We start from the raw sequence: 13410 nt of genomic DNA on the forward strand, positions 1-13410 counted from the left end.
TGCTAGACTGTCTAGAGAAAAATATCGCTAAAGTAACAGATGAGCTCCGAAGTTAGCCACAATACTTCGAGCCTTATGTCAACTCCATTTGTTCAACCATTGCACGTAATGTTATAACCGCTCTAGCGAACAACATTTCACATTATTCTCTGCTTTATTTGACGATATATTGAGTCTCGTTACTAAACACGCGGTGATAATAAGGTGAGTTGTAAAAAACTATGGTTCTGCTTGCTTGGCATAACAACTATTTTACTGCACGAGTGAGCCTAATCGTTTTGTTAAAATTCTCCCATTGGTAAGCCTAGCTACGTAATTAGTTTAGGCTTTTAACAATAAACTACAATGCCTATTTACATTATGGTTGTTGTCTATAACACCGCGTGTCATACATCTTATACAACTGATCACTTTTAAATACGTAAATGGAGCGTTCAGGTTGCTTAATTACATAACTGGTTCAACTTATCATCAGGGTTTGCAGGAGAACTCACGTCCATTTGTTTGAGCAAATTAATGCTACTATTTTGTGAAGATAAAATCATATGTTAGAATATTATTTAAAAGCGAATGAGGAGGTAATACACAATTTATCTATTTCAGTTAAAATTATGTGCCATCATACATCATTCACTCAAGGTTACTTCTCGTTTATTTGCATAATCAATTATTGCGTAGTTTGGCTGCATTCGCGAGTAAGTCGCTTTGTTTAATGAAAATGTATCGGTGTAGGCCTATATTGTTAGGGCCTGTATTGCCAATATTGCATAACCGTGGTCAAATTACGTTTAAAACATTGTTCAAAAAATACAATTTTTTTTTAAATTGTGATAGTCTTGACAGTTACATTAAGTGGCTGCCACAAACTGTACTATTACAGCTGCTTGACATTGCTAAGAAATCTTACTCATTGTTTTACTAACACTTCGCATTATAAGGTCAAATAGTACAGGCTATGTTAAGTGCTACATATTTACTATTAATAGCTAAAACTTGTGATTATTGCATGCTTTTATAATTATAATCATCTAATTTTATTTGGATAAAATAAAATAGTTTGGTCACATTTTAGTTTATGCAATTTATGATGCCTTTCCTAGAATTTTCTGTACTAGTAACTCTAATATCCAAGAGTTAAAAACGATTGACTTATATACGTACGTTTAATGCCAAAAAGTCAAAATTGCAATAGAACATGGTCAACATACTGTATAACATAGTGCATTCATTGCAGTGCAGGTACATCGTCACTTAATGAGTAGATTATAACATATTACATGGGTATGGCTAGTATATGATCATTACAGGTATGTGTACTACAAGCGTGTTATAGTAAAATAGGTTACCAGGCATGAACCAAGGTGACAGGCTTTTTATTGCAGATCTGCAGGATGGCAGAGGGTGGAGGTAGTACTGTTACTACCTCTCGGTATATGACAGGCAGTCCTCAGATGTTTACTGACTGGGATGGACTAATGGATGACCTCTTTCACAATAAAGGTAGCAGAGTACCTTTCCAAAGCATCTGTTTTTGTCGAAGTTAGTTGATAAGTCAGGTGTACTGTGCGACACTCTTTGAAAACATCAAGTTCGAACTAAGCATATAATGATATTTACTAAACCTATAATTTGGCACTATTCGCAGGTTTCAAAATGAATTCGGTGGTTTCAGAAATCCTGAAAAGGACTGAGTCGTAACGTAGTTGGGTATGTCAGAATGCGATTCTAACAATTTTGTTGTCAATAGAATTCAGATGGATAAAAGTGATTGAATTTATCTTTATTTGTACTGCTGTTCAAATAAGCAGTGCTTTTATAGGTAAAGCAAATGTTTGCAGTTTTACAAAGTCTAATTGGCATGACGTTCGTTCTTTTTAACATATAGCTATTGTATTGCTTGTTATTTGAGATGAACATTTGGTTTTACCTTTTAAATTATATATATGAATCAGGCAATGAGCAACAGAACTAACCAGGAATATACAGAAATGTCTTGCAGGTTCAACTTTGGCTCATCTTATCTCATATGGTCTAGAATTATCTCCATTTGGTTCTGGGAAAATTGTTTGAGGTTTGCTAGTGTGAAGGTAACAACTGGGGAGTTTTCATGTTTTTCTAGAAATGATTCAGTACTACTTGAATGAAGTTACTCGCTCGTCAGGGTTGATAATTGTGGACAAATGTTGGCATCAACTTTATTTGAGCTAGCAATCAATGACAGAGATGTCTGCTACTAATGACAGATATTCAAAACCGCCATGACCTGATGACCTCTTATATTGATCTTTTGATGTCAACTACGATAATGCGATGATAATTGTAATGACATACCCATAGATCTATGTAGTAATTGCTGCCGTGCTGCTTGCATGACACAAGGTCTCCCGTAGACTCTAACTAATGTAATTGACTTGCTTTTGAGAAATTTTTAAAGTAGGCTGGGACTCTCTTTTGTAGGGGTGTATATGTAGTACTTCTGGATTAGCAAGGCTTGATTATAATAGCAGTAGCTTGTCATTAGACCATCTCAACATTTCAATCCATATCTATACCATTGCCAGACCTACATGTATATCAGTATACCTGCATATTTATGGTATATAATATGGATAACTTGTATTACAGAAATGATGTCATGCCTAAGGTTGCAATGTGTTGTGTTGACGTTTCTCAGAACCATTTGTGGATGCTGTGTTAATAGTAGATGCCAGTGCATATGTAGATATATCACTTCTCTTCAAGGGCTTGACAGTATTTTTAAATGCATGTTTTTAGCAAGTGTTACTGTAGAACTGTTATCGGGCTCCTTCATTTCTTTATTGTAGAGGATGTCAGTCAATATATTTACTCGCTGAAAGACAACCCCCTAGTTATTTATCCCGGTTTTCCACATCCCTTATTAGTATTATTTTCTATCTTTTGGACACTGACCTTTTTGGTGGTAGTGTTTTTACAATGTCCACTGAACTACAATGAGCTGACAGCGATGCTAGGGAAGAGGTTGTTAAGTCTTGAATCCGGCTGCTGGCCAAACTCCAACAATAGTCCCTTTAGGAAGCCAGTAGGTCTTGCCCGAATCTTGCTATTACAATATCTGCTCTGATGCAATAGTAGTAGTTGCTAATTATTGTTTGTTGAACGTTTTAGACATTAGTGAGTTGATAGACTCGCCAATAGAGTCAAGTTCTGGCATCGCTAGTGACAGTCCAACATGGCATCGACCACCATCCAGTAGCAACTCTAGTCTGAGTACCTACAAGCTTAGGTCTTCTTCCCCAGACACTGATGAAGCTCGGTCTAACAGGATGAATCCTGGCTATGCTTCGTCTAGCAGTAGTAATGAGATGTTCTTTGAGGCTGGGCAGCTAGGCAGACATCCTGTTTACTCATCCATCGCTGCGTCATCATTCGGTTCATGCTCCCCGCTCACACCTCCACCGCCGCATCAATGGCGAGACTCACCGTACGACCTGAAGAGGCAGAAAAACGATAGTCGAGGGATGAGCATAAAATGTTTGCCAGACGAGGCGATGCTGAACATTCTTTCCTATTTGCCAACAAATCACTTGTGTAGATGTGCAAGAGTATGCTCTCGCTGGTACAATCTTGTATGGGAGCCTTCTCTCTGGACTAGAATACAAATCAATGACGAGAATATAAATATAGATAAAGCATTAAGATTTTTGTTGAGGCGGTTAAGCGAGGACACACCACACGTCTGTCTTAATCTCAAGTCGATGAATCTTAAACAATGTGTAAGATTGTCCGATAAAGGTTTACATTTGATCGCTAAACGATGCCCAGAGCTCACCCATCTTGAGCTGAATGGCTGCAGTAATATTTCCAACATGGCTCTTAGCCAGGTTGTCTCCAATTGTACCAACATACAACATCTAAACGTCACAGGTACGTGCAGAGGTTTTATCAGTTTTTTCAGTAATAGTTGGCATACAGCAATGCTGGGGTCTTGACCCTTGGTGATGTGCCAGTTGGGCTGTTCGGAAAGTCATTTATGATTAGATCCTTGAATTGAATCCTTTTACCGAAAATCAACAATTGTTCAACGAATAGGTCTAGCTATAGTGCTTAGTCGTTTTTGCCTCTACATGATTTTTGAGTAGAGTCGGAAAGCACGTTTACTGCATAGAGAAGATTCTCTAGTTTAAAGGATACCGTAAAACCTTTATTTTAGCGCCTTGCGTTCCATTTTTTAACCCTTTTCTCAGAGTGGCGCTTTATTGGAGGTGACTTTAAAATAAAGGGTGGCGTTGTATTTTTCAAACACCTCGTCAAAATGTTGAGAAAATGAATTTTACGGGCAAATCGAATGTCGCCTATATTTTGCACTCTCGTTTAGGCAGTGCGACATTAACTCTTTTGGACGCAAGAAATTTGCTAACTTCAAATAACTTTGCAAAAATAAGCTGATACGTGTCTCTACAAGTTGATATCTATTATTTGCAATTAACCTCCGATGATCCTACAGCCTGCATTGCAATTTGTTGAAGCTTTAAAGTTTTTTATTTCATTTCAAATTTGAAGGCGTGTTTTCATTTTATAATTACATTTAATAAGGTTGCATAACAGCTCGGTGTACTCATCGATACGTTTGTTACAGTTTGCAGCCAAATCTGGCTTTTTATGTACAATAGAACAGGAGTTAAGAGCGGCGATCCATTGTAAGCTGACTTCGGATCACTGCAGGGATGCTATTGAATAATATGCTATAAATCTAAAAATATATAAGTTTTATAATAATAATCTATCAAATGCTACAAACATATATTCAAGCATAAGTGATATAAACAAACCATACCTATAATACCTGTGGCAACAAAAATTAACATTTTAAAACTAATATTAACAATTTTAAAACAAAAATATTAACATTGTTGCTCGGCTAGTTGCATTCTGATGGTTGCTTCTGTTTGAAACCATTTCACGTTCTTCTTACTGTTCAATACCTTCCGCAGTGTCTTCTGACCTCAACCTATTTTTTGGACAGCTGAGCTGGTCGATATTAGCGTCCAAACAATTTTTCAGCAGAACAAAACTTTCATGCGATGCCACTTGGAATAGAAACTTTTAGCACAAATAAAGAGAAACTGTGTGTAATCAAAGTAGTCTAAAAAATTTAGCCACAAAATATGTAGTAGCACATTTTTCATGCAAAAACTTTCATCGAAGTATCGAGGCCGCATTAAAAAAGGAACTACTATTAGCCTGATACACTTACTAATTATTTCTTTGGTGTTGCAATCAGTTTTTAACCAAAAAAACCTAAAGAGTTGGATAATGGACTTCGATACGAACAGAAACAACGAACGAATTAATTGTTATTGATTTAATCGAGTCATTATTAGTACAGTTTTGTGAACACTTTTCTACTTATCACTTGCTATTATGGGTTTGTAAAAATTAAGAATGTCAAGTAGTGTCGGTCAAATAGAAGTAGTCTTCAAATAGAAGTGGCATTCAATTTTAGGTTATATCACTGTGACAACTTATCACGGCGCAGGTTAAATCATAATGAGTGGATTGTTTTTACTTATTATCATCATGCGCAAAATTTATAGACATCCTTGCAATCAATAGTTGTGAGTGATCGTATTTGATATGAAAACTCAACAGTAAGTAAATTACTGATTTCTCAAAAGCATCTAAACTAGGCAGACTTGCAATAAACTTTTTACACTGAATTAACTGGTTCCGTAATCGTGCCAACTTGTGTGTAGTGCAACATTCAATATCGGAAATGCACCGAAACACTCTGATTGGTAGATGTGTTTACCTTAATGCCTTAGTTAACATTAATGCCTTAATGTTGTTTGAGGATTATTATACTCCTGTGATTAAGACTTGCTAAAACAATATCTTCCAACCTTCAAACGTGAGGCAAAAACTTCCTGTCGCCATAATAAAATTATCACTTAGATAAAACCTATGTTCAAATAAGCCTCAGCATACTATTTCAAGTCTGATCAAATATTTGTCTCTGTATATGGGATAATTTTCAATGTACGATATCAAAAATTTAAAGGAAAGGTGACAAAGTAAAAATATTACACATCGTGTTTCATAATGAGTGGATTGTTACCCTACCACTGACCTTAGCCATTGCTGAGCCTAAACGCATCTCTAAAGTAAGCTAACAATAAAAAACTCATTAATTATTGTTGCAGGGATATAGTTTTTACATATAATTGAATTTTTTGCATCTAATTTTTTTCATAGTGTTATGAAATGCATTTGTTTCGTTTTTGAGCTTTGTAGCTAATCAAACAAAACTGCATATAATGAAAGTCTTGTTCCAACGCATTAAGGTTTTAGCATAGGTAGCAAACATAGAGCGGATTGACGTTGTATGTCAACATTTTACAATAACGAAATACCAATAATTTTGTCTGCTACATAATTTTTTGTTCGAAGTTAATATAGGCTACTTGATAATCACGCAAAAGATGATGTATTTTAGAGGCTAGTCACTTTGAGAAATGATATGTGTGGTAGTTTAATAAACCTCTGGTAATTAGTATTAAAAGAATCTTGCAGATCAACTTAATCACATCACTCTAACATATTGTGTTTTAAGAACTCCCTTGTTAAGGTCTCTCTTGTTTACTAATCATCGAACCTCGAGTAAATTCTTGGATGGTTAGGGTGTCAGGCGTAACCCCCCCTCGTATCTTAAACAATGACAAGCATTTGCTGACTGCTCAGCACGCCACAGCAGTGGCATTATGTACATGTACCTGGCTCCATTGCTTCACACAATTTCTCTGACGAAATGCTTGCAAGCAGCATAATACGCTAATAATTTGAACTTATAAGCATATATTCTGTTTGTCCCTTTATCTCTTAGGCGATTGAAGTTGCGTTTTTAATTTTTTGTTTCGGGCTTAAATCATCATATGTAAGATTTCATATTTGTGATATTAAGATTGTACATGTGTGTACTACTGCAGACCTTCACATCGTCGCAGTTGGTCAAATTCCTAGGGTTCAAGGGGTAGCTACTTAGGCCTATACTAGCCCGGCACATGTTGTTAATGTCATGGGTGCTAGGTCTAGCCTGTCTAGCCTGTTGGTGTTTGTTTGAAAAGCTTTTTTATTGCTCGCATGTCACTGGCTGATTCAGTCAAAAAGGAAGATGCTTTTTAAAGTTTTGAGAAATAAAAAGCTCACCATTATTATAACAATAACTAATAAAAAATAAGAAGTGCATTCATCTGGAGAACATATCCTGGAATGTACTGAAGTTGCCTAGTCGCAAGGGTGGCTGATGAATCATAAAAAAACGTTGTCTGTAGTGTCGACCTGTATGGTCACATGATGCCCATTGCCAAACAGCAGTGCCCTGAAACTGCCACCCTTTAGTCTACGCTGTTGATCTTGTTAATAGCTCGGTTTTTATCAAAGTTCTATTATCTGGATAACACTACAGTTGAGCAATCTTCACTACTGATAGGCTTAGCTAACTATTGATAGCGTTGGTCTCCAAAAGTTGCATAGGGATAACATTTAACAATTGATATGTCAGTTGTCAACCAAAGCCTGTCTTCTGTGAAATAAGCTGTGTTCCTTAGGCTATTGATCTACTATTAGAATAATATCATTTCCATACTGCACTTACGTATAGCTGGTATATTTCGTTTAGTCAAGATATATCGTTATGCAGTAATTAAGTTAAATTTTTCGTAACATATTTGAGCTACGCGTAAAAGCTCTTCTTTATTAGTCCGAAAACCTTACAAGCCCAAACGTTCACAGTCCAAACCTAAATTGGTAGTTCTCTGTCCCCCAATCTTAGCTAACCTCAAGTTGGCCTCATTAATCGGATAGTAAATCTTGGAATCACCTTCCGTAGCTATTCAACAAGTCAATTTTAAAATATGTTTTGTTCAAAAGTGTGAAGTTTTTTGGTATCATTAACAACCAACATTCATGATGTGTATACATTATCCTTAACTTGTGGTCCTAGACACTAGCGGACTGTCAAGATAGGTCAGACAGGAATACGCAATCACACTTGTTCTGCTACATCTGTTTCATTTTGTGTATTTATCACAAATTTGACCGTCAAACACAACCTATCATCTTATGCGTGGCTGTATAAAAAAACATTTTTTTCGTTCTCCAAGACAGCCTTTTCTTCAGATACTAATGCTTTCACTTCTAGCAGAGGTGAAGGGCTCTGCAGAGCGAGATAGTTGAAATACTTGTCTACGCTGTTATCTACTTTGTGGCGAATCCTCGGTTTCTCAAGCATTTTTGTATATTACATGCGACACCGCTGCTAAATACTGCCCATTGGTTCTCCAATTAGGCATCTATTTTCAGCACTGAAAATGACATGTTTACAAATTGGCTTGCATTAAATGTTCACTTTATGCCTGTTGGTTTTAGGGAGCAGCTGTAGGCCATGCATAGCATTCTTACACAATTTCACTTGCCTCTGGCATTGCACCATATGGTCACTCGTACTACCCTACCATTTATCAGAGAGGCTGCGTATTTGGGGTTGTAGGTATTGGTATGGTTGTGTTCGTACGTTGTACTCTCTGTCTCTCAACATGCAGAGTTATTAGATCATAACAAGCTAGCTTACAGGAAACTGGGACCTTCCAGACCATTGTGGCTGGCAGTCAATTCACGGAGGCTTGTTAATTCATTGGAGTTAGTTCGCTCATCTCCATCTTGATCAAGTCGCTGTGATTATGCGACAGCTGTCAGTTCTGAGATGTGGTTCAGGAGTGTACAAGTCATTGTGATTTGGGTTGTTTATAATATTAATTGCTTAGAATGTTATTATAAATGCTGGAGGTACAGTAGAATGTGGCAAAACGTTGGGGGATGTTTTTGCATGGCATCGTGTTCAGGTTCTCTACAGGAACATACCCTAGTAAAGTAGTCAGCAAGTTTGTTTTCTCTGATTGCATATATTAATGCAGCAAAAGTGCTTGCAGTGCAGATCGAGAACGGGAGTACATTTACTAGAAGGTATATCAGACTCAAACGCTTCATAGGTCGTCTAGCCTTCATCGAATCAATTGGTGACTGTACCCGAATACAGTATACCCATTGTACACACAAACTCTAGTACCTTTTGATTAAGAAGAAAGAAAGACCTTGTAAAGTATTGTATAGGTACAATATTGTTTAGCTACCCCCTGCTTTGCAGTTTCTTTATTAAAATATTATTTTAATAATGAATGTAATTGATACCTGGGAGTTTGTAAACAAACTTTCTTTTGTTCGTCAGCTCGCCGCTTGATTAACATTTTCTTTCAGCACAGTCGAACCTTGACAGACGAAGTTAATAAGTTACAGTATTTGTGTTGTATGTCAAAACCATCGTATGTCAGAGCAAATATTCTTAGAGAAAGAAATACATCGTGTTCAGTTTAATTCGTTTCACATTCGTTGTTACTTTGTTGTTACATTGAAGATATGCCAATTGAGGTGCTGATATAGATACAGAGCTAGTCTAACAACTTAGACTACATAAACCTTAAATTAATATAACGCAATTATACATTTTTATTTTTATATCGAATATTTTCTGCCTTTTATCTTCAATTATCACAGCCAGCCTTACCACTTTCTCTAGTTTTAAGCTTTCTTTGCATCACATACACTTTCTTCCTCATGATAACTACTAGATTGCTTTGCAGGTTTTTTAAATAATCGAATGTTTTTATTATTTCCTGTTTTACTTTTAAGATAAATATTGCCATTTTACACCACTAATTGTACCATCTTCTTGGGATCCATGATTTTAGTCCTAAAAAGGAAGCATTGTTAAATTTTTTTTCAACACTGTTCGCGAAGGAGAGCTGCGTATAGATGTACTGATTTACAATTATTGGGGTGTCGAGACAAAATTCTGTGCGGATTTTATGTCATGTATCACAGAATTTATATGGCACGGGGGTCGTAAGTCAAGGTTGACTTGTATTGCTAGATTCTTGAAGAGAGAATGTGGTAGATTAATAGAATTACAGTATATTTTTTTAATCTTCCTAATTACAAGTGTCCAGTAGTGTTCAAGAGGGTGTACAATTCTTCTTAAGAACACTTTCCAAGCGGTTTGCCTGAGCATTTTTGGCAAAGGTATAAGCTTATACAGTTTGATGCATTAATTAGTAACTTCAAACACCAAAATTCTTTGAATCCAAGTCTCCATCGAGGCGTACTCATGACCAAGGGGTGTGACGAGGCTAGCGAGCCAATCATGTGGCATCAGTAGGGTAATAAATGCTGGCAAAGCGCGCAAGTTCTCCCAGCATTTGCATTAGTAATTGCTGAGAATTTTGTATTGACGTTCGATTGTGCAAGACAAGCTGCGCTGTACACAATGCAAATAATTAACTAGGGTCTGGATAGTTAGGGTATAATACTTTGATATGTTACTTCAGGACACTAATATATTCTTTCCAACAGTAAAATCATTCTAGCATGTTCTGAGCTCTATGTCGTTGGAACAATGAGTATCGTATAATATATATACTAAAATGTGGGAAAAGAGAAGAAAATTTCTAATTTGCAATTTAAGCGCTAGGTAATATATGTTACGTAAGCTATTGCTTATCCGATTCGCTTGCAATGGTAGTATTTTTATATTATCCTAAGCTACTGCATGTTCCCATTTATTGACATCCTTCTGAAGCATTCTTCAACAACCTCACCATCATATCGCGCAATATTACTTTGCTATCGCTATGTTTCCATGACATGCATGGTGCAGATTTGGAATTGTGCGCACATTGAGTTACCATGCAATAACTGTTTCAATGGACATACCCATGATGTGGATTAACGCCGGTGCTTTGTTTAAAAAAAGATATTCTGCGCCATAGGTCAATAATTACCGACACAGTCTCGTCACGCTTAGCAGCATTTGGAACTGCTCAAATCAAATTAAAGATATCCAAAGTAGAAAAATGTTTAAAATGGAATAGCTTATCACTGCATTTTCTTGCACATCATTCGCAAGTGACATTTTTATCTTTCGCAAGCATGAAACATTCGATAAAAATTTGCGCGTAACAAAAGTTGCTTGACTTGTGAGTTTTTGTCGTTTCCATCTTGTCGATGATGCAGACTTGCGCATCATCTGTATCATGGAAACATAGTGATTATATTATGTGAACAGAGAGAAATTCTGTCCCAAAGCATCTCTCATAACAACTAAGCTTTACATTAGAAGTGAATCTTACACTTAGTTCTTCCTATCATGTACACTCAGACAATTGTGACAAATGTGTTATATGGTGTTGGATATTTTCGTTCAACCGCTGCAGCTTGCTGCACTTAGCTATAATTTCATATCACCTCAATGGTTTCCCGTTGTGTCAAGAAACCCCGAATGCTATTGCTATAGACAACACGTGGCAGCTTGGCAGCTACACTATATTTTTCATCAACTTTACCCGGTATGACGTCTTTAGAGCCAGGTGCACGCGTATAATGTGTCTAATTGATGTCCAATATACTAATTACAATCTCATTGCCTCTGTTCCTGTATTATTTCAGTTTTGTTCAGAGGTTGCTGCTCATCATCCTGCCATGTTTATATACTGTTTTTGCAGGTTGTGTGTCAATTACGTCAATCAGTCTGACTCCAGAGGCTTTGACCCAAGCAAACCAGGCAAATGGAAGTCTCAGCAAACAGATCTTACTCCGGCTGTTAGACCTAACTGACTGTCCATTGCTAGATGATTCCGGCATGCAGATTATAGCTTCCTATTGTTCACAGTTACAGTATATCTACCTGCGAAGGTGTACCAAAATCACAGATGATGGTATTCATTACCTAGCCAATAGCTGTAATATGTTACGGGAGTTGTCTGTGAGTGACTGTCGAAAAGTCAGCGACTACGGTCTGCGAGGATTGTCCAAGTTAGAACTAAACCTTCGGTATTTGAGCGTTGCAAAATGCGACAAAGTATCTGATCTTGGAATCAAGTACATAGCCAAGCATTGTCGAAAGCTACGCTATCTTAACGTTAGGGGTTGCGAAGCAGTCTCAGACGAATCGATCGAGTCTTTAGCTCAAAACTGTTCTCGTATGCGATCGCTTGACCTTGGCAAGTGTGATGTGACAGATGACGGACTGTTTATGATTGCCAGTCATTGCTCGCAGCTAAAGAAGCTTAGTGTTAAATCGTGTGATGCTATCACTGATGCCGGTGTTTTGGCGGTAGCTAAAGGTTGCAAGCATCTGCAGCATCTAAATATACAGGATTGTCATCTCTCCTCCGAGGCCTACAGAGCTATCAAGAAGCAGTTGAAGAGATGCATCATTGAGCATACCAATCCTGGCTTTTATTAATGTAGCAAAAGTTTTTATCATTGCCACAAATGTCACATGTTCGCCCATCAAGTTCTTCCAAGCTACTGTATTATAGATTATCTTCTCCTGTCTTTTGTTGCGAACATCTGTAAAACTTGTGTTCTATTCGCTAAAAGATGTACTGGAATCACGAGATGTGACGCTCTTTGTGTGTCCTCTAGTGTTTGTATAATTTAAGTTTATTGTTCCAAGCTTTGCCTCCATTTTATAAACAAACAGTTGCTCAAATTTCAAGGTTAAATATATGCGCTGCTGCGGTGCTGCATAGGTTAGCAGGTTTAAGTGCTTTTGCCATCAGCTCTGCGGGCTGACTTATCCATATTGTGCTAACCAAAGGTATTTTAGGTTAGGTCTGCTTATCATAATATTGGTAGAGTTCTTGTTACCTATTATATTTATTTCCTGCCAGTTGAAACTGTGAGAAAGTTACTTTTAATTTTTTACAGAAATGAACTACATAAGGGTAATCAATAAATTTCGTCCACTGCCTGTAGTTGCCGTGATATCACAGGCTAATTTGCCCTACATGCATACAGGCTAGGCTGTTAAGGCTATTTTGCAAGCAGTAGAAATGTCAAAGCATACCTTCTCTTGCATGCAGGTGCTATGCCAATTTGTTAACCTTGAAAACATTGAAATAGCTAAAATTGTTAATACATGTATATTTTTAAAAGGATAGCGCTGATGTTCTGTAGAGTATCTTATACAGATATGCGAGTTCCAGATAACGTTCACAGAGTGTTCCATCTCGCTGGTATAGTCCAATCATACAATGGTTCTATAAATATGATAGTGACAAGCTGTCTGGCAATATGTTTGGCAGCAAACTTTGCATATCTCGAGCCCTCTTTTTGTATTAGCAATCAGTCAATGGTTGCACACATAATTGCTTTTTCATCTCGGAAAAATACTAGACTGATTGTGGATTACCAGTACTGTTCAAGATCTTGACAAAATGCTTATAGCTGCCTAACAGCTGACACTGGTTGATTAACTAAAAATTATTATTTTAAAAAAACAATTGTTTATGGGTTTGAACATGTGTGGTAGTCATA

General features: G+C 36.9%; 1 protein-coding gene across 1 annotated transcript; it reads left to right on the forward strand.

Annotated features, from left to right (window-relative positions):
- Positions 1–24: 24 nt before the first annotated feature.
- On the forward strand, positions 25–12848 carry LOC137385905 (F-box/LRR-repeat protein 7-like). Its single transcript, XM_068072513.1, has 4 exons — positions 25–204; positions 1383–1500; positions 3148–3906; positions 11592–12848. The coding sequence occupies exons 2-4, from the start codon at positions 1392–1394 to the stop codon at positions 12332–12334; spliced, it is 1611 nt and encodes a 536-aa protein (XP_067928614.1). The 5' UTR covers positions 25–204; positions 1383–1391; the 3' UTR covers positions 12335–12848.
- Positions 12849–13410: the final 562 nt, after the last annotated feature.

Source organism: Watersipora subatra, chromosome 1, assembly GCF_963576615.1.
Source record: "Watersipora subatra chromosome 1, tzWatSuba1.1, whole genome shotgun sequence".
NCBI lineage: Eukaryota > Metazoa > Bryozoa > Gymnolaemata > Cheilostomatida > Watersiporidae > Watersipora > Watersipora subatra.

Excerpts from the sequence above, each read along its gene's own strand:
- LOC137385905 (XM_068072513.1), top strand. The coding sequence starts at position 1,392 with ATGGCAGAGGGTGGAGGTAGTACTGTTACTACCTCTCGGTATATGACA. Across the intron at positions 1,501-3,147 it reads TGACCTCTTTCACAATAAAG|ACATTAGTGAGTTGATAGAC; the intron begins GTAGCAGAGTAC and ends TGAACGTTTTAG. Across the intron at positions 3,907-11,591 it reads ACAACATCTAAACGTCACAG|GTTGTGTGTCAATTACGTCA; the intron begins GTACGTGCAGAG and ends CTGTTTTTGCAG.